At 43.7% G+C, this 21,546-nt stretch overlaps 1 protein-coding gene across 1 annotated transcript in view; it reads right to left on the reverse strand.

Annotated features, from left to right (window-relative positions):
* LOC135906029 (uncharacterized) overlaps positions 1–21,546 on the reverse strand; it is a 51,612-nt gene that overhangs the window by 809 nt on the left and 29,257 nt on the right. The window contains exon 5 of the mRNA XM_065437172.1: positions 8,684–8,922. Coding sequence (XP_065293244.1) covers positions 8,684–8,922 — 239 coding nt within the window. The remainder of the gene's footprint in view (positions 1–8,683; positions 8,923–21,546) is intronic.

The following is a 21,546-nucleotide window of genomic DNA, read 5'->3' on the forward strand; positions in this document are numbered from 1 at the left end:
TTGAAAAATATATAAGCAAATAATTTTTTAGGTGACAAAGTCAGGAAAATTTTTTAGAGTGCGCAGTTTTATGGATGATTTATTGTTGTATACAAGAATAAACTAGCATAATTAATTTTGTACAAATGTAATAAAGCTTACTAAACTTATTTTTATGTTTAAATAGGCTTTACAGAGTTAGGGCCATATTATAGCAAATCTCATTCCATCTAATTTTCCACTTTTATCATGCATCAGACGCCGAGGGTTTGCTCCCAGGGAGGACGGCAACACAGTGTCCCTCCAAGCCCCGTTCAAATCAATGATGAAAGGTCAGAAGAATGCAAAATTAAGTGCATTGCTAGAGAATGACCCCAGGACATGTGCATTATATCAAAAGCGAGGCATGCCATGTGAGCGCCTGCAGGCAATCTCAATGGTAGCATGTCCCGTCATAAAAACGAAGCAAGTAAGGAATTTGCCGTAATCAATTGTTAGATCGCTAGATGAGATTTTATCACTTCTGCGTCTCTCAAATAGATATGCACAAGTGGCAGTATCAGCAGTTTGCAAGCCTGACTGTAAGCAAAGTAATAACACGCCTACGGGAGACCCATGTGGGCGAACACTTCATGGTAATGTTTTGTGTGATAAAAAACGAGTCAGAAATAACTTTTACTGTCTAGAGTAACTCAAAATGACATGCGCAAGAATGCCACTTATTGTAAAATCATCATCATCACCAGCAGCAGCACTAGCAGCAGCCTATTTTATGTCCACTGCAGGACGAAGGCCTCTTCCTGCGATCTCCAATAACCCCTGTCCTGCGCCAACAGATTCCAACTAGCAGCCGCAAATTTCCTAATTTCATCACACCACCTAGTCTTCTGCGGTCCTCTCACACAGCATTAAATTTGGTAATGTGGGAATGCTCACAAACTACCATGGTGGCAGCCACCATACGGCTAGGAGAAATATAAGTTTTGGCAGAAGATGCTGCAGCACCTCCAGAGCGATGCTAGGTGCTATGTTGTTCCAAAACGGCACGTTCATTGTCAAATGTTCAGTCACAGCCATACTTGTGGGGTCGTGACCTTTTAGGAGTTGTCTCCGCTGCTATACATAAACGATGGTGACCCTCGAAGAGTTAAAGGGCCCCTGAAACGGTTCGGACAAATTTTGTAGACGCGTAGGGTACAGCTTAAGTAGAACATTCGCACCACAATTTAGGTGAAGCGTTACGTATTAATGGAGCTACAAGCGATTAGAAGTTACCCTCCTCCCCAGCCATGCTTTTCCTCCTCAACTCGTTTGCCGAGCGAGCGGGGCTAAGCTCCGCCTTCACTTGTCCTGCGTGACGATGCGACGTCGCATCGTCCACTTCCGGTGGTTTTGGAGCCCACCCCCGCCCGCGCGAAACCTCTCCGCTAGCCGCTTGGCTGTCGACCTCAAGCGAGAGCTATCGAAGCAGCGTGCGTTGTGAGCATTCTGTCATAGCGCCGAACGTGTCTGGTATTCCGTTAACCACAGGCAAGCTGGTCATTTCGGCAAATGACTGGAGGCATAAACTCAAGCTGACGAAGGAACTTTGGCGTAGACGTACGTGAGCGGCCTGATCGGTCTGCACGGTCCAGACACTTGTTGGCGCAGCGCTTAACCAACCAAACAAAGCGCTAATATTGCTAAGTGTAAAACATTTTAAACATTTATAAAAACAACGTGTTGATGATTACACTCCTGCGAGAAATACGCACCAGCAGCAAAGAAGAATAAACTTCGTTGCTGCTACTGCGTATGGTTGAGCTCCATGCCACCAGGTGGCTGCACCGTGCAGACCATTCACATTTGCCCTTCTGCTCATCTTGGCTCGTCCCGTTACGGCACAGTCAAGCGGCCAGACCCTGTCCCCTTGAGCTTACGTTTGCCCTAATACGGGACTCGCGAAACGCTATTGCGTTAGTAATCTTCCGGTGTAGAGTGACGGCGCAAATCCTGGCGCCGATCGGATACCGGCAGTCCGATGCGCAGCAGCCAGTTCGCTCGTACGCTGCCTTGCAGAGGGACACGATGTCGCAGCTTGACATATTGCCAGTCGCTACGTTTGCAGTCCATAAGGCAACAAAGTCGAATCATAGTGCTCGCGAAAAGACTGAGACCAACTCTGACCGTGGAGCTCTCGTCAAAATGGAGTACGTTGTAACACAAGCAGACGACACTTGCTGCGTGCCGGAAGTGCTTAAGTGTACTGAAAAATTGTTCTTGTGCATTCTGTTTATGCTACTTTCTTTTTATAAAAACAAATTAACTAACATTCTAACTACAACGAAGATCATTTGTTTACCATAAAGTTGGAAAAATTATTGATCACGTGCCCTGGTCAGCCAATCGGATAGCTCGCCCCACTGACGTCATATGGGTGACTTCAGTCATATGGGTAGGGGCGGCTTAAAATTCCGCCGAGCAGTGCGCTGAGATCGGCAGCGATGTGCATTTTTAAAACCTTATAATAAATTACACGCTTTACGCAGAGCACTTAGATGTGTCAATTAATGATCAGAAGGACCTACTCTAACGACTCAGTACGTTTATAGAAAATCGTCAAAAGCGTTTCAGGGTCCCTTTAATCTCTGTTTCTGTCTCCTCAAAGTGGACATGGCCATGTTATTCTTGCAAATTTGCCGATATTAACGATATCATTCATTACTTATACAGAAGAAACTGTTTCAATGCACGTAATGTACTCACGAGAAGCACAAACATCGCTTTTGGCGCGTTCTGCTTGCTCCGCCGGCCACTATATTTGTTCTGGTGTCCCGCACTTTAGAGCGGCAGCCGAATTATTGCATGAAACCAATGTAAAGGAGGCATTAATGAAACTCTATGCCGCCTGCTTGTTGACCTGTTGTCATCCCTCAGCAAACGCAGGATGAAAAAAAATATATATTTTCGTGGGAAATTTAAGCTGCGTAATGATCGCACCCCTGAATTTGCGTCAATTTTTTTTACAAGAAAGTGCGATCATTATACCAGTAAATATGGTACATCCTACAAGACATGAAACAATGCTGCCTTGAACCCCTAAGTCAAGTATTACTCACTTTCTCTCATGCTTTTTGTTGTGGCACTGCCACAGCCTCACCATCTAAACTGCACCTGACGACACAATGTCATCCTCATACAAGTACTGACCGGATTTGTAAAATTGCCAAAAGCGTCTGCAATGCTAACACCGTTCCATTACTTGAAATATTTAAGACTGACAAAATTTCACTCTGTCTAACATGTCAACATAAAAATTTTCTTCTGTACTCCGACGTAATCCGTGGCTGTACTCTGCTCGAGTTGTATCAGCTCGAGCAGAGTACAGTAAAAAAAAAAAAAAAAAGCTGAAATGTGTCTGTCTTTGTTTACGGAATTTGCCCACATCTAGACTCCCGTGAATACAAACAGAACTGTCATACTTCTTTCTATTACTTGGTAGTTACAAGATGTGTTGTCGTGTTTGCTATTCTGTGGAATGCACTTTAAAAGCCGCATTGCTAAAAATTAACTAGAATGGGCCATGCATTGGCTACAAAGGTGGCAATAGCAATACTAATGTACTGCCTCAGTTACGCAAAAACACACAGCTTTGGTAAGCCTGGATAGAGTGCATCGAACTACCAGCAACCCAGTTTCGCTTTTCTGTACTGCTTTATGCAGTGGTGCATTGGCCTATGGGTGAAAGCCCATGTCAGCCATCAAGCTCTTTAGTTTTTGTTGCAATGTGGGGTGACAATTTGCAAAGTCAGAATCGATTCCTTTGTTACAACCATTACTTCATTACATTGCTACCATATACAAAGTGTTTTTTTCTTTAGCTGCACCAAAATTTTAAAACTTCCCTGTGGCAGATAGCACAATTCTAACCCTTCATCTAAATTATTAAATGAGATGGCTATTATTCCTATGAGAAATCAAAAACGCTTAAATTATTTAACTGTGCATATATTAATCCACTAATTGTAGCAAGCGAGTTCGCAAGATGTATCCGCTTAGAACGACTTCTTTGGACTGCACAAATTTTGAGATCTTAATATCCAAAATGTCCAATGAAATGCATTGGTATTAGTTAAAAAGTAAATGTGTTTTTACAAGTTCATGAATATAGAAATGTGAGAACAAGCACATTACGGTGCTGCTAGTTAGAGTTCCTTGCTGCCTTTACAATGTTACAAGAGACCATACCAACTTTAGCTATTGCATTTCAAATCTAAAGCCCAACATCAAAATGACAACTGCCCCTTTAAGGTTGTTATAATGCCCACCTGAGGAAGTTCGCCGAGAACAACTTATGACAGAAATGTTGTAGAAGTCATGCATAAATTATTTTTATGATAGAGGCTGTTTGAAATACTTCAATTATGCTGCACTGCACAAGCTATGGTGTCAACACTACTCACGTTTCAGTCAAATGAGCTCTGGCGAATGCAAGAGCTCATTCTTCAAATGTGCGCCATGGTGATGTTTAGTAGGGCGAAGCATTGCAGGTATGCCACGCTCCACCGTAGCCTATGCAATCCAAGGCACTGAAGGAGTGGAAGTACTGCGAAGGGGGTGTTTGACTGCCAATAACTCCACTTCTGCTAAATACATTGAAGTACTTTTGCAGCAAAGTATTGCTGAAATAGCCTGCTTTAACTTCAAATGCATTTCCCCCTTCGATAAAAAGTAGTTCAGGGCCTCCTTAATGTGACTGACACCATGGTGGTTAAGGAATTTTCCCGCTCTGCCTAGTTTACTGCTGTGTGCTCAAAACCCTGCTTTAGCATGTTAAATTATGTATTGTCGTGCAAAACATTTTGAGTTATTAGCCTCCCGAAAAACGAGCTGCATAACCTTTTATATCTCAAAAAATTACCCTGCGATGCTCGCCTGTATAGTTCTTTCATAGGCACGTGATTATTTTGTTTATGGGCAGTAACTTGCGAACCGACAATGTTGCCGCTCACGTGTCTCCTTACACAAAGCGAGAAAACTGGCAGAATCGCATATAGCGATCAAACAAGTGATTACTGCAAAAGTTTCTCCCTCATATTCAAACAGGTGAGCACACGGGAGTCTGCATGCGAACAGTCACATGGCATGCCTGACTTTTAATATGGCAGCAAATTCCTAAAGCAGTACACTCAAATGATGCACTTCATTTTCCATTTTTCTCAACCTTTGTTTCTGGCTGGGACATTGCTTAGAGGCCATCGCCATGTTTGGTGGGATCAGCATGTCAGCACAACACACAAGAATGGAAAATGAAACAGAACGTTACGACGTGTGCGCCCTAGTTGTGACAGACCTACTTAAAACAAAAATAAGTTCCATGAACGTTATTATTTGAAAAAAAAAATTCATTACGGTAGTTTAGAACATCCATATATCCATGTATTGAACAATAAGCTATGTATAATACTGCACACACAGAAAAGATTGTAGCGTTACTGTCACCTAAAAAATTAGTCACTTTTTTTTTTTCTCAAAGTAGGCCACTTCAAAGAACTTAAATTACCAATAAAAAAATTTGATCCTGGGGGGACACACTTTTTAAAAAAAATGCAACCTTAAAAGTGTTAAACATGCAGCTGGTCAGCTGACTAACAGCAAGGAACCAAATGTCACCTCACCATAGGCTAACAGCATAGGTCGGCACGCTCGTGAGTACACTCACTCACACTCGTTCCAAAAGCGCAAGTGTGAACGTCAATGAGTGCTGGTGAGTGTGAGGGGACATGTATGTGAATGTTAGAAAGTGCAAAGCCTCAAATAAATCATGGTGAGTGAATACGAGTTAAAGTTTGTTTATGCTGCTGACCTATGGCAAACTGGCCAGAAGAAAAAAAGGCACAAATGGCAGAACTCGGCCTATACCACATGTGACATACAGGAAAATGCATGTAACAGCTGCAAATGGCCTGAAATTGTTGTAAAGATGGATTAGCATTGGGCATCTTAAACTAGCCAGCCCTGACAGTTCTCGACTGCTTGCGACTGCTGTCCCACATTCGATTTTCTCGGGCAGCTTCACCAGCCCAAGAGCCGACGGAATCACGTTCATTTTTTTGAACCAGAAGTCCTGGACAGTCTGCGCACTCTCTGCGCTGTCAGTGAACCAGCTCAGACAGCTATCACATGACGGCTGCCCGAAAAAGGTTTGTGCAGCATCTGCCGCCATCGTGTTAAATATGCCATGTACTCTGATTGGCTGGGCACTTCCATATTTTTACAGCAAAGCTGTTTATGGCTGGGTTCTCTGAAATTTTCATGTGCGGAGCAAGAACTATCATCATCAGCAATGGCTCGTACCACCACTCGCGCATTCACCACCATTGTCTTCTTCCACAGCTGGCTCTGTCGCCGCTCATCATGCCAGCGCTCCCCCATATTGACCATCCCTTTATGAAGGCGCTGACGGCACTGACCCACTGCCAGTCGGTGCAGTGATTTTGGTCTCAAATTTATTGCCTCAATATATCGCAAAATGAAAACACAATGTATATAACGAACGTCTATAACAGGAATGAATGAAAATATATAAAAGTAAATGTGTGTGCATACCTTTCGTCCTTGAGTTTTTTGTCAGGACACTTCTTGCTCGCAAAACTAAGATTGATTTCATTTTTCTTGGCTCTCAGACAGCAAAATATTCTTTTTTTAACCTAAATTAAATATAGCCACCGGACATGGCTGGCCAAACATATCTGAACACACCCAATAACTCGATATACGAGGGTAATTAAAAAAATATACACAATGTTGACATAACTCTTCTTACATTGTTCATGCTAACCTCTACTGTTATGCTGTTGTGGTCATGCTATGAAAGTTTGAGCCTAATTCCTCCATTAGTTTTCCTTTTGTTGCACATAGATCATGGCCACTCCATTAGAAGTTTGCACCAAAGAGGAACGAGTGATCCAGTTTTTGTGGCTAGAAGGTGTATCAGGGGCCACAAGCCATCGAAGACTTTAGGCATAACATAGGGACAGTGTTTTGCAGCAATGGAGTGTCTATGAATGGATGGCAAAATTAAAAAATGGTTGCACAAGTGTTACGCATGACAAAGGAGCCGAACGACCATCTACAGCCACAAATGATGACAACATTGAGCGTGCACGTAACATGGTTCTGTTCGACGAGTGACCGTTGATGAAGTGGTATATCGTCTGCAAATTAGTCATGGTTCTGCCTACAAAATCACCCACAACATAAGTGGGTTTCATAAAGTCTCTGCAAGATGGGTCCCAAAACAACTGACAAAGATGCATAAACAAATGCGCCTGGACATCTGTCAAAAACATTTGGATCGCTATGGTAAGGAAGGTGACGGCTTTTGAGGACACAATAGTCACTGGTGATGAAATATGGATCCATCATTATAGATGCATATTTAAAAGAAAACTTAAATAGGTCTGTGCATGCAAAATGTGGGGTTAGTGCATTTTCACTATGGTGTCGGGTGGGCCTGCTAGTTAAGAGTTACAAATATGTTGACGCATCTAGTGCTAGTTTGTTTTCCAAGAGTTGGGAAAGAAATTCTAAGCTAAATTTTTGTCTTCGTACCTGTAATAGCTAGGGAATGCCATTTGCTTGCATTAAATCAGAAGGTGAGCCTAATGTGGAACATTTATTAAAAATAATCTTTACGGCCTTTCTATGAATACGTTCAAGACTATCAATGTTGCGCTCAGTATAAGGATCCCATACAGTGCACGCATATTCCAGTCTTGGCCGCACAAGAGCAGTATAGCAGAGGAGCTTAACATTAGTGGGAGCAGTTTTAAGTTTATGTTTAAGGACACAAAGCTTGCGGAAGGCACATGAACAAACATTGTCAAGATGAAGATTCCAAGACAGGTCTGAAATGGGTACGTGTCACTCCGGGATATTTATAGCAACTTACTCCTTGTAATGGTGAAAACCCTAATATGTAGGTATATGACAGTAAATTTTTTTTTGCAAGTTACTGGAACGCAGACACATTTGCTTGTGTTAAGGGTCATTCGCACCATTATAGTGTATTGACCAGACTAGTGTTGAGGTTATTGTAATCGTTAGTGGAACTAATTTCTTTACACGAAACACAATTAACAGCAAACAATCTTAATTCTACACCAGTGCAAACTTTGCATTTCACACTTGGGGTCTGAAGCCAATACCTAAAAAGTTGATTAATTAAACATACCTATTCCATTAGTTAAGGAGAAAATAAAAAGAATAGCCAGAGTAACTCTAGACCAGTGCCAACATTATGCATTAGGTTCAACTTGCGTCCGGAGTGCCTTTCATCTTTAAAACTTTGGCTCAAGTTATGTGGGACAACCTGTATATGAACACATCATGCACATGTGACTATAAGTAGTCAGCTAGGGGGAAAAAAACCTTTTTTCCCTTAGTAAACCTTGGTGGCAATAATTAATGACCAGAAGATTTCGAGGCCACAAGCACAGCGCAGTCACAGTGCAGATAACACAGTCTATAGCCTGCTTCAATGTAACGAGTTTACCCTGCAGTCAAACCAGTTCTATGATGAACCATCTTAAAGCTGTGCATTGTGATCATCACGCATATAAAAACTGCAATTACCATGAGCATGAAACACAATGTAACACTAGCTAAGCACAAGGCAGTTTCATAATAGTAGGCAATCATAAAAGGAGTGATAGTATCCTACCCAGAGCGCCTGTGACCTTTCTTCTCAGCAACAAGAGAAACATCGAAGCCAGTCTCCTTGACAAAATCTCGAGTAGCAGAATGATCCCACCTGCAGCCCTCCCTGGGGCACACGAATGCCAGAGACATGCGATGGACGCAGGCTGGAAGGCTTGCGAGCTCAGGAGGCAGTGGTCGCAGATGGGAGCAAAGCACAGTGCTTCGGTTGCCATAGTCTATATAGAGGACCCTGAAACGCCGCTGCATGAAGTGAAACATGTGAACACAAGCCAGATGCACAATGCTTTTGAATGACTGAAACAAAGTGACTAATGCAGACCTATCAGCTCACGTTACCAAGAAAAATGAACACTTACATATGGCTGAAGTTGCACACCTTGTACACTTAATAATTCTCACATAATTTATGCCACTCATTTCCTGCTTTCCGTGTATTATCCCAACACAATAAACTTATGTTAATTAAGAATCCTCGGGACTTCAAACTGTGTCTAAAACAATATATGCCCAATTATATAGGCTGTCTCCCGTAACTTGAGCCAAACCTTAAAGATATACAAATGCCACGTAGCTGGACAGAACCAAGGTAATGTTTGCCGTCACTTGGAGATACCACTCAGATTATTTTTTTCATTCCGTCTAATTACATAATTAGTCTTAATTATTTATCATAATCGTCATCAGCCTGGTTATGCCCACTGCAGCGCAAAGGCCTCTCCCATACTTCTCCATCTACCCCGGTCATGTAGAAATTGTGGTCATGTCGTCGCTGCAACCTTTTTATTCTCAACCGCCCACCTAACTTTCTGCCGCCCCCTGCTACGCTTCCCTTCCCTTGGGATCCAGTCCGTAACCCTTAATGACCATCGGTTATCTTCCCTCCTCATTGTACGTCCTGCCCATACCCATTTCTTTTTCTTGATTTCAACTAAGATGTCATTAACTCGCGTTTGTTCCCTCACCCAATCTGCTCTTTTCTTATCCCTTAACATTACACCCACCATTCTTGTTTCCATAGCTCGTTGCGTCGTCCTCAATTTGAGTAGAACCCTTTTCGTTAGCCTCCAGGTTTCTGCCCCGTAGGTGAGTACTGGTAAGACAGCTATTATACACTTTTCTCTTGAGGGATAAAGGCAACCTGCTGTTCATGATCTCAGAATGCCTGCCAAACACACCCCAGCCCATTCTTATTCTTCTGATTATTTCAGACTCATGATCCGGATCCGCGGTCACTACCTGCCTTATAAGTAGATGTATTCCCTTACCACTTCCAGTGCCTCGCTACCTATCGTAAACTGCTGTTCTATTCCGAGACTGTTAAACATTACTTTAGTTTTCTGCAGATTAATTTTTGGACCCACCCTTCTGCTTTGCCTCTCCAGGTCAGTGAGCCTGCCTTGCAATTGGTCCCCTGAGTTACTAAGCAAGGCAATATCATCAATGAATCTCAAGTTACTAAGGTATTCTCCATTAACTCCTATCCCCAATTCTTCCCAATCCAGGTCTCTGAATACCTCCTGTAAACACGCTGTGAATAGCATTGGAGAGATTGTATCTCCCTGCCTGATGCCTTTCTTTATAGGTATTTTGTTGCTTTCTTTATGGAGGACTATGGTGGCTGTGGAGCCGCTGTAGATATCTTTCAGTATTTTTACAGACGGCTCGTCTACACCCTGATTCCGTAATACCTACATGACTGCGTAGGTTTCGACTGAATCAAACACTTTCTCGTAATCAATAAAAGCTATATATAAGAGCTGGTTATTTTTCCGCACACTTCTCTATCACCTGATTGATAGTGTGAATATGGTCTGTTGTTAAGTAGCCTTTACGAATCCCTGCCTTGTCCTTTGGTTGACAGAAGTCTAAGGTGTTCCTGATTCTCTTTGTGATTACCTTAGAAAATACTTTGTAGGCAACGGACAATAAGCTGATCGGTCTACAATTTTTCAAGTCTTTGGCATCCCCTTTCTTATGGATTAGGATTATGTTAACGTTCTTCCAAGATTCCGGTATGCTCGAGGTCAGGAGGCATAGTGTGTACAGGGTGGCCAGTTTTTCTATAACAATCTGCCCACCATCCTTCAACAAATCTGCTGTTACCTGATACTCCCCAGCTGCCTTCCCCCTTTGCATAGCTCCCAAAGCTTTCTTTACTTCTTCCGGCGTTACTTGTGGGATTTCGAATTCCTCTAGACTATTCTCTCTTCCATTATAGTCGTGGGTGCCACTGGTACTGTATAAATCTCTATAGAACTCCTCAGCCACTTGAACTATCTCATCCATATTAGTAATGCTATTGCCGGCTTTGTCTCTAAATGCATACATCTGATTCTTGCCTATTCCTAGTTTCCTCACTGCTTTTAGGCTTCCTCCGTTCCTGAGAGCATGTTCAATTCTATCCATATGATAGTTCCTTCGAAAGTTCTGCCAGTTCGATTCTAGCTGTAGGGTTAGAGGCTCTCATACATCGGCGTTTCTTGATCAGATCTTTCGTCTCCTGCAATAGCTTACTGGTATCCTGTCTAATGGAGTTATCACCGACTTCTGTTGCACATTCCTTAATGATGCCCATAAGGTTGTTGTTCATAGTTTCAATAATAAGGTCCTCTTCCTGAGTTAAAGCCGAATACCTGTTCTGAAGCTTGATTTGGAATTCCTCTATTTTCCCTCTTACCGCTAACTCATTGATCGGCTTCTTATGTACCAGTTTCTTCCGTTCCCTCCACAAGTATAGGCTAATTCGAGTTCTTACCATCCTATGGTCACCGCAGCACACTTTGGCGAGCACGTCCACATCTTTTATGATGCCAGGGTTAGTGCAGAGTATAAAGTCTATTTCATTTCTAGTCTCGTCATTCGGGCTCCTCCACATCCACTTTCGGCTATCCCGCTTGCAGAAGAAGGTATTCATTATCCGCATATTATTCTGTTCTGCAAGGTCTACTAATAACTCTCTCATGCTATTCCTACTGCTTATGCCATATTACCCCCCTGCCTTTGGGGAATATGGCATAGGCACTAGGTATTCTTAAGACACTAGGCATGATTAATTATTCAACTTCTCAAATATTATAATTAGAAGAAAGTGTCAATGAGAAAATTGCAGAGCAACATGAAAAACTCCCAATACACCTTTCTGTTGCTCAATACCAGTGCTACATAAAAGTGTTTTTTCAAGCATGAAATTCCGCGAATACATGCAAAATCACAGCGCAGCTGGCTGATCAAGGTACTTTGCGTGCATTTGCAAGCTTCCGATGCATCTGACGCTAGTCATGCAAAATCTGGCAAAAGTAAATGTATACCCGAAAGTGATAATCTGAGAATATGACATACCTTTTCAGCTTACTTTTACTTTTAGACAATCCCCGTCAAGTTCGAATTGGCTGCTGGCATTCATACTGTCTTTCCTTTAATATATAGCTTATTTAAGAGCTCATTCTCATCATTTTAACAGCATGTTTGCTTAATACATTTCCTGGCTATTACATATTTTTCTAGCAGTCTCGTGGAAAATGTATTTCAGGGTTTCTACTGTATTGTTGCCATTTCAAGGAATTGAGGCTCCATACTTTTGTAAACACTACTGGGTTGACAGCTTTCAAGTAAACAAATAAGAATAAGACAAAAGTTTTCTGCCAGCCCTCCTTTACATAATTGACAGCATGTGTCTTGTGACACCAAACTTTAAAGCAACTCTAGCCTTTGTCCTCTTGATGATTGAGAAATACACTTTTGAACATAACTGGAACCAACTGAGAAGCTACTGTTTAAACACAGCAAAAAACTAAGTTCATAAGTTTCATACAGGACTAAGGCTTGTGGGGATCAGGTGCCTTCCTGTGCCTTGTCCCCCATATCGTGCTTTGTGCTTAGCTCGATCTCCGGGAACCGCCACAGTAACGGCAACATGGTGGACACCACTAATGCACTGGAGGTAATTTCACGTGCAAACTGTGCTTCTTTCTTCTGGGGTCAAGTCACCGCGTGACCAAGTGTCACCTACATGCGCCCTGGTTGGCCTCCCGAGTGGCGGCCCCTGGGCGCCCTCTTCACCCGAGCTTTCTCCCCCGAGCTCTTCATCGATGCGGCAAATTCTCACAGGCCTGCAATGAGGTGGTCATATGGGACCTTTGCTTCCGCGAATTCTCGTTCTCACACTTTGTGGACCACTACCCGGTTAGCCCTGGTGCAGCGGGTGCACGTACTCAAGCGGTCTTACAGTGAGCTTTTGCCCATAAGTGCCGTGACTGTCACACTGTGCTGTATCTTGGGTGAATAAACCCATACTTGTTGGTGATATGACTCTAAAGCCTTCTCTGCATGGTATCAGAGAGTTGATAAACCTTGCCGTAACGCCTTTGTGTGTTGCGGAGCGGAGGTGCGTCGTGCCCTTTCCTGACCGTCACTCATCGGGTGAGCCTTGTGCAAACCCATCTCCACAGGCTCAGGGAAGGAGGATGTTTGTTGACAGAAACAAAATAGCAGTAACTGCTCACCAGCAGCAGAGATAAATGATGTAGTATTAGTATTTCAGATTCCAATTACACCCGCTGATGTAGAGCTTTAATCATTCAAACACAGTACAATGATCTACATTATATGTATATGAACAAACTAGTGGTTTCGATAAATTTCGCATATCTATTAAAATAAAACAAGTAATTACACTGTAGTAGCATCTCTGCCATGGAATGGCACATTCTCACCCAAAAGACTGGATTTGTGGAACAGTTCGACAGGGTAAAGATGCTGTCGGAACATTATGAGCTAACTAAACTAAACCTACTAAACAAGATAAGCCTTTTAGATCAAGGTCTGACATAATTTTATCAAGTGAACGGCAAACACAGTCAGTTATAACTAACAAACACTAACCAGAAGAAAAAAAATACCGACGTATCAAGGCCCCTATTATAATTTGTTTTCCCCTATAAAGCAAAATAATAAGGTTCATGCATTATGCACATAATGTTGGTGCAATGGCCCAGTGTACTATACCTTCGGCGAATCACCACATGTACAAAGCAGCGGCACACACTGTACGTGTGGCATAGACTGTATGGAATGTATGAAGATACTGTAGTATCAGTCAAGATGACAAGAGATTTTCCATGGTATTGATAAGTACCATGTTTCTGCCAGTTGAAGTGGCCTGTGGTAGTTTCATTTTCAGCCAGGTGGCTAAATGCCATGTGTTTCTTGGTCATATCATTTTGGTACTGTTTTAGAGTACCGCTTCAAGTTGCCCAATTCACAACTGCAATTAGTACTGCAGCCTCAGAATGGTACCGTATAAATAGGCTGCAGCATTTTCAATTAGAACCGGAGAAAAAAGTATGCATCCCTACTTTTTTTTTCAGGAAGTCGGTTTTAACCAAAAAGCTTCAGTGAAAGTGAATTTACAGGGCAGGCAGTGGAGCACCACTGCAAGCGTAAATGTGCTCCAACACAAGCAGCCTGGTGAGATCAAGGATATGCCCGCAGCCTGCAACCCCCAAGCAATCTTATCTTTCTTTTTTTTTTCATTTAATTTTCAACCATTCTGCCTGTTGCTGCAGCAAAAATGAGGCACAGCAAGAAGTGAGGGGGAGACCTGGCCTGCATCCTTCCAGTCTTCCCACTCCAGCCACTGTGGTGGACAAATTGGGAAATTTCACCCGATGGTAATGCAGGGTCATATTTATGTAGTTACAGCAAAGCTTTATTTGCCTCTTTCCCCTACTTTGTAGGTTCTGGCTGCTGCTTGCTGTTATGTTACCCAGTTGACAACTTGCCGCTGACTGCTACCTTCACAAAGCAGATGCTGCGGTGGCCTAGCAGTGACGACAGCGGCCTCAAACTCCCTTATGCTGCAAGCCTGCTTTTCCACCAGCCCCCTTTCGTAGCAAACACCCCATGAGGCTGACATAACGCACAGCTTCTGCTACTGTCGGGCCTGACTCGCGCGTGCTGTCACTTTCTGCGTCGTCCTCATCACTGTCGTTAGGCAACACTTCAGCAATAACAGAGGCAATGATGGCGAAAAGTTGAACCTCGACAAGTTGAACCTAGTAGCCGACATCTTTTCGCTGTCCCAGCAGCACTGCTAAGCATCTTCTCCTTCGTATTCCAAATGCCACACACCATAGTCAACGGTAGAGCCCTCTCGCATGCCAGCGCCGACTTCGTGACACGTTCGATAGCACAAATGGTGTCCAATTTTTCTTTTATGCTGAGCACCCGGTTTTGTCCGAGCTTCATCACAACGCGAGTCCCAGCTTGCATGACACCACAACTAGAGTGCACTAAAATACGGTAGAGCAGGACGAGCTGCTGGAGTGGAGCATGCTTTGCAGTGAGGTACGTGGCGACTAAAAATACTGTTGCGGCGCTACGATCAAAGTGGATCGGGCCGCATCAAGGGCGCGCTGTCAGAAACTGCTGGTGATACTTCTCGGAAGGGTCATTCGTACAACTTCGCGCGCTGGTATATGAGTTCAGACAGCTCAAACGGTGTTCATAATTGCATATGACATGTATTTATGCCTTAGGAATAGATGCCTTTTTTTCTCTTCTTTATTTCATTTTATTTTGTTAATGACACTCGGTGACTGAGTGTGCAACGCAGCTGCAGTGTCAGCTTTCATTCTACTATGTTATTGTATGATGCCCTTAGGAGAAAAAAATTTTTTTTTCCTTGTTCTTCAAGCAGCATGCATCTCTTGTGTGTATTTTTGCACATATAGTTTTCCAGCAGTAGGTCCTGTGAAATGCAGATGGAAAAACACATGTAAACTTCCTGCTTGCTGCTTCAAACAAATAATACATATCTGCCCCATCTGGTGCCCTGTACTCAGATTTACGGGAAGTAATCTTAAAGAAAAAAAAAACTACAAATGGAAAAAACACTTCTGTACTTCTGTGCAGATGAAAGTCAAAGAATCCCAGGTGGTGAGAACTAAACAGGGTGCCTCATAATCACATCGCCAGACATAAAACGGCAGAATTTGTTTAATTAAAAAAAAGAAAAATAAGGATGTAGCTACGTCCTTCCTTTTTTTCTATGGGTGTAAACGAAAGAAATTATTCTCGAGTCTGATTTCTGAGAAAAACATGTTGTGCTTACCTCATATTTCATACCTAAATGTATATGCCATCGCAACTGTACGTCCCCTCAACTAAGCAGCTTCTTTATTATAAACGGCTGCATTCAGTTATCCGGTGAACTATCATAAGGACAATAATGAAGCAATTAAACAAACAAAATGTCTCACATACACGTATATATTTGTAGATCTGCTGTATTCATTGAAGAAGTGTGGTACCACATTGGGTATCCCGTTCTAATGGGTTGCAGAGGTGGTAAGACTGTAAAAAATAAAATAGAAATGTTTTTCTTGCCTGAATCAAGTTAGCAGATTTACAGGCTGCACCAAAACGGGGCGTTTATATTGAATGACAGCTAGGAGCTTGTTCAGCAGAACCGAACCGCACCCGCGCCTTAATACTCTCAACAGCAACAACTCTCCAGCAGCCGAATCATTCGGAATAAGAGTCCTCACTTGCATCGGCCACTCACCTCCAAGAATTCCGAGACTTCCCACACATCCGAAAAGTGATGTTATACGTTACATTCGAACGAAAACAGCTATTCGATAATTTTGAATAGAGAACTCTGAAGTCGAACAAGCTCTGAATAGCAAACGCCATTCAATTAGACTATATGTTTTACTTCATTTTGCTTGCTGGCACATTGAAGGAGACTGCCAGATAAGCCACGGAGATTACATTGGTAAAGACTTCGGGTATCCTCGATCCAGTCAAAGTACATAGGAAATATCTTTTCCCTAACACTGCTGTTCATATTAACACTCAATAATTATTTTGATTACTTTTCTCGGAAAGTCAACTGGTTCACATGGGGCTGGTGCAGCTTTTAATAGATTCTCGTGATTTCCAAGACAAGCTTATTCCAGTAAGGAGTCCTCACTTTTTCAATCACTGCATTTAGAATACTTGATATTTTATTCTCTTACATATATGTTGTAGACATATATGTCTATGTACTCTTAGATTTATGCGGAAGTGCATTGGTCATCTGCATTTCTCCCCACCATGCAGTTAATAAACCTGGTTTATTTAACTACAATATTGACACTTGTACTTGCCTGTCTTTATCAGGCGACCACGTTTCACCGCTTAACAAATGTTATCGCACAGCGCAGGATGCGCCTGCATGTATCGGAAGTTTCTGGAATGTTATCGATGGTTCCATTTACTGTCTGTGACCGAACGTTGTGCAATCTGATTACACAACAATTACACAACCTGGCTTGAGACGTATGAGAGGGTCGCTGCATTTAACAGCCGGAACAGCGACGACAAACTTCGACATGTCTTTTTCGCATTGGAAGACACCGCCAGGACGTGGTTTGAGAACCGAGAAGCCGCCTTAACGACGTGGGACCTGTTTCAAAGCGGCTTCCTAGAGCCATTCACAAGCGTCGTACGCCGAGAACGAGCCCAAGCACTACTAGAAACCCGAGTGCAGCTGCCTAATGAGACCACCACGATTTTTACAGAAGAAATGAGCCGCTTATTCCGCCACGCTGACCCGGGAATGTCCGATGAGAAGTAAGTCCGCCTACTGATGCGTGGTATATAAGATGAACTTTTCGCCGGAATGGTATGGAGCCCAGCGAAGACCATCGACAAGTTTCTTCGCGAGGCCACCAGCATAGAGAAGACACTGGAATAGTGTAACCGGCAATTGAACCGCCGCACGAACTCGACAAACTACGCTGGAGTTCAGTCACTTGCCACCGACGATCTGCGCGAGACTATCCGAGCAGTCGTACGGTAGGAGCTACAGAAGCTGTTCCCTTCATCACAGCCTCAAGTAGCTTCAATTGCCGACGCCATCCGTGAGGAGCTCCAACAACAGCTCGGAGTATCCCCTGAATTGCCGCAGCCTCAGCCGCAAGCGATGACATACGCCGCTGTAGCCCGCCGTCACGTTCCCCCTCCGCGCCCACGGCAGGGCCCAGTGACGACACAGTTCTGTCATCCGCCACCACCCCCGCCGCCAGCACGCCAACCCGTCACCCCACGCAGCATTCCAAGGAAGACTGACGTTTGGTGCGCCCCCGGCCCCTCTAGTCCACTTTGCGATCACTGCGGAGAAGCCGGGCACATCTACCGTCGATACCCATCCCGGGAGATGGGACTCCGAGGGTTCGCCGTTAATGTGCTGAGACCACAGCTTGGCGAACGACCTCGCGATATCGCAGACTACCTCGCCGCCACTCAGTGGAGCCCTCGACGGCCGTCCCGTTCACCATGACCAGGCCGCTACCTGTCGCCGCAGCGCCGACCATACAATGGCCCAGCCCGGGGCCACTCTGCGAGCCCATATCCGGAAAACTAAAAGCAGCAACCGATGGAGGTGCGGTTGCTGTTCGTCGAAATGACGAAGATCCTCCACCGCCGACGGAGATGCCGAAGAGACTTATAAAGTACGAGTTAAAATACACTCATTTATTTACAGGTATCCATCTTGATCACTTCTTTCTCTTCCTCCTGCTGTTCTTGTCTCTTCTGTCTTCTTCTTCTTCGCCGGAACATCACATCCTCTCGGACTTCGGTTTTCATCCCTCCTGGGATGATAGGGTATGACATTTCCCACTGTTGCTATTTCAGTTTTTCCTTCCGGTCCCAAATAGGGTAGCGATTTCAAGATTCCTTGTTGCTTGACGGGTCTTTATCACTGTGTAGGGCCCAGAAAATTTGGACTTCGGTCCATCTAAATTCCTCCGGACTAAAACTGTATCTCCAGGCTCTATTACAGGCATCTTTGGGCTATGTCGCAGATCGAAGTGTCTCTTCATTGTTGATCTGTAGCGTGCAAGCTCCTCTTCCGTCTTGCGCCTTTCCTGCAGATCTACTTTCCCAACGATTCCAAGGTCGTAGTCGGCTGGTAGCCAAGTTGCTTCCCCTGATGCAGCAAAGTTAGGCGTGCATCCTAATCCCATGGTATGAGAATGATTGTGGTGCCTGACTGCTGCTTCCAAGGCACACTTCCATCCTCCATGGAAATCATGGTAAATTGCGATGAATGTTTTCAAATCCCGAATGAGCCTCTCAGCTAGGCCGTTTCCTTCCGGATGGTAGGGTGTGGCAAATCTCAGGGCAATTCCTCTATCACGGGCCCATTCTTGAAGCTTCTTACTGCGGAAAGCTGGCCCGTTGTCGGAGACCACTACCTTGGTGTTCTTGAACATATTCCGCTACAGTAACGTCAAAACAGAATTGGCGTCTTCCTTTCCTGGCTTTGCAGCTGCCATGCGTGTGCATTCATCTATTGCGACAAGGAATGCCTGAGTCTTACTGACTCCCTCTCCTCGCTTTTTTAGTTCGGCAAAATCTAGATGAATTACTTCAAATGGGACTTGGGAATGATTAGCGATGACCATTTGATTCCCTCTTGGATGATACTTGGCCTTGTTAATTTGGCACTGGTAACATGTTTGCACGTAGTTCTTGATATCTTCCTTCATATTTTTCCAGATAAATCGACTTTTTATCTTCCAATAAGTTTTCCAGAATCCATCATGCCCTCCTGACTCTGGGCTGTCATGGTACAGCTTCAAAACCTTTTTCACCAAAGTTCCTGGCACACAAAATTTGCCATTATTGCAAGTCAGGTCTTCGGTGCCTTCCCACAAGCATCGATGGCTTACATCGAAAGTGAACTGTTGTATTTCACTGATCCAACGCGCCACTCTGCCGTTGGGCTGGGTTAATCTCAAGAGGTAGGTTAACGCTCGGTTGTCAGTGAAAAGCCGGAAATGACGACCCTCTATGTAGCTTCTGAAATACCGGAGTGCCATCACAACAGCCAGAGCCTCTTTTTCTGTGGTCGTATAATGTTCTTGAGTTTTTGAGAACGTAGAAGAATAATAGCCAATCACCTTGAGCTGGCGTCCTTGCTGTTCCTTTGTGTCTCGTTGATATAGAACGGCCCCTGTACCATATTGTGAAGCGTCCGTACACAGCTCGAAAGGCTTGTTGAAGTCAGGTAGCACAAGCACAGGATCCGACGATATAGCTTCAACAAGGTACTCGTACGCTTTCTCGCACTCTTCACTCCAGATAAATGGCACATCCTTTTGCGTCAGCTTGGTGAGGCATCGTGTCTTTGCAGCGTAATCCTTAATGAACGCACGAAAATGACCAGCGAGTCCGAGAAAAACACGGAGTGAGTGTAGGTCATATGGCTTGACGAGCTTCTTCATCCTTTGTATAGACTCCTCTTTGGTTGTTTTAGTTTTGCCGTCAAAAACTCTTCCTAGAAAGACAACATTTGTCTGAAAAAATTCACTCTTGTTCTTGTTAATCTTTAACTTTGACTTGCTGAGGGCTTCTAACACGCACGAGAGGTGTTTTTCATGTTCTTCTCTTGTACGCGAGTATATGATGATGTCGTCGATGTATACGTTACAAAACTTTCCCAGGAACTCATCAAGAATGCCATTCATCATTTTCTGAAACCAAGCTCCAGAATTCTTCCAACCGAATGGTAAGCGGTTGTACTCGTACATATCGAAAGGTGTTACAAAAGCAGTGTACTGCTTGTAATCTTCTTGTAGTGGCACCTGCCAGTATCCTTTACAGAGGTCGATCCGAGAGAAAACATTTGATCCACCAGTTTCATTGATGATCTCGTCTATTCGGGGCATGGGAAAAGGAAACAAGTCAGTCTGGCCGTTGATCTGCCGGTAATCTGTGCAAAGGCGAAATGAGCCATCGTCTTTCGGTACTATGGTGACTGGCGACGCGAAAGTGGATGTTGATGGCCTTATAATACCGGCATTTAGCATTTGCTGCAGTTCGGCCTTTAGCCAGGTCTTTTTCTCATGGGAAAGACTGTACGGCTTTTTATGCACTACTGTGACGTCACGAAGCTTAAACGGTACCTCGAAGACATCTGCTGCTGGCAGGTACGTCTCAACACAAATAAGTTCGGGAAAATTTGTCAGTATCTCATCAGCATTTCTAACTCTTCGATGTGAATTTTCAATTCCACGCAAGTTAGGCTTAAATGATCCGTCAATAGTCACTTCGTCTCTCCAAGAAATATTCATCTTCAATCGCTTCATATCAGGCCTAGATAAAATAAACAGGAAATCAACACCCTGCATGACAAGGGCATCGACTTTTAGGTGATGTCCACCAAATTCAACCTCTACTTCTGCCCAGTGTTGCAACGTTCTAGTTTTTCCATCATAGCTTTGAACACTAACTATTCTTCCTTCATACACCTTGCTCGGTTGGATGATTTCCTGATTTACCAGGCTTACAGATGCTCCAGTATCAACCAGGGAGTCCAGACTTTTTCCATTTACCATCATTTTAACAAATAGGAGATTTTACTTCAGAAGGTATACATTTTCCATCATGTCACATTGGTCGGACTCGGTATTAAAATATTCTACCGTTTCGCCATGTGCGTCAATGCTCAGTGGTAGAGTACTATGCCTTTTGATGGGACCGTGAATCAGAAAATCACTGGACACATACTTAAGGCAAGCAAGTAAGTCATCCGTGGAGGTTGGACGGTGTACACAAACCTCTCGTTGCGATTCGTTAGTCATGCCTTGAATTATCAGGGGAAGGATTGCAGAGTCCGGTAGATTAGGGTCAGCAATGTAGAGTAAACGTCTCTTCACGAAAAAATAATCCATGACTGTCCCTTCTCTGTGTCTGAAAGCTAATGCGTCGTCCCATCTGTCAACCGGACTTCGCTCAAAAGCAGAAAGAAAACTATCTTTCCACTTCTGCCATGAATCACGGCATTGACTTGCGATTCGCATGTCCCAC

Source organism: Dermacentor albipictus, chromosome 1 (assembly GCF_038994185.2).
Source record: "Dermacentor albipictus isolate Rhodes 1998 colony chromosome 1, USDA_Dalb.pri_finalv2, whole genome shotgun sequence".
Taxonomy (NCBI): domain Eukaryota; kingdom Metazoa; phylum Arthropoda; class Arachnida; order Ixodida; family Ixodidae; genus Dermacentor; species Dermacentor albipictus.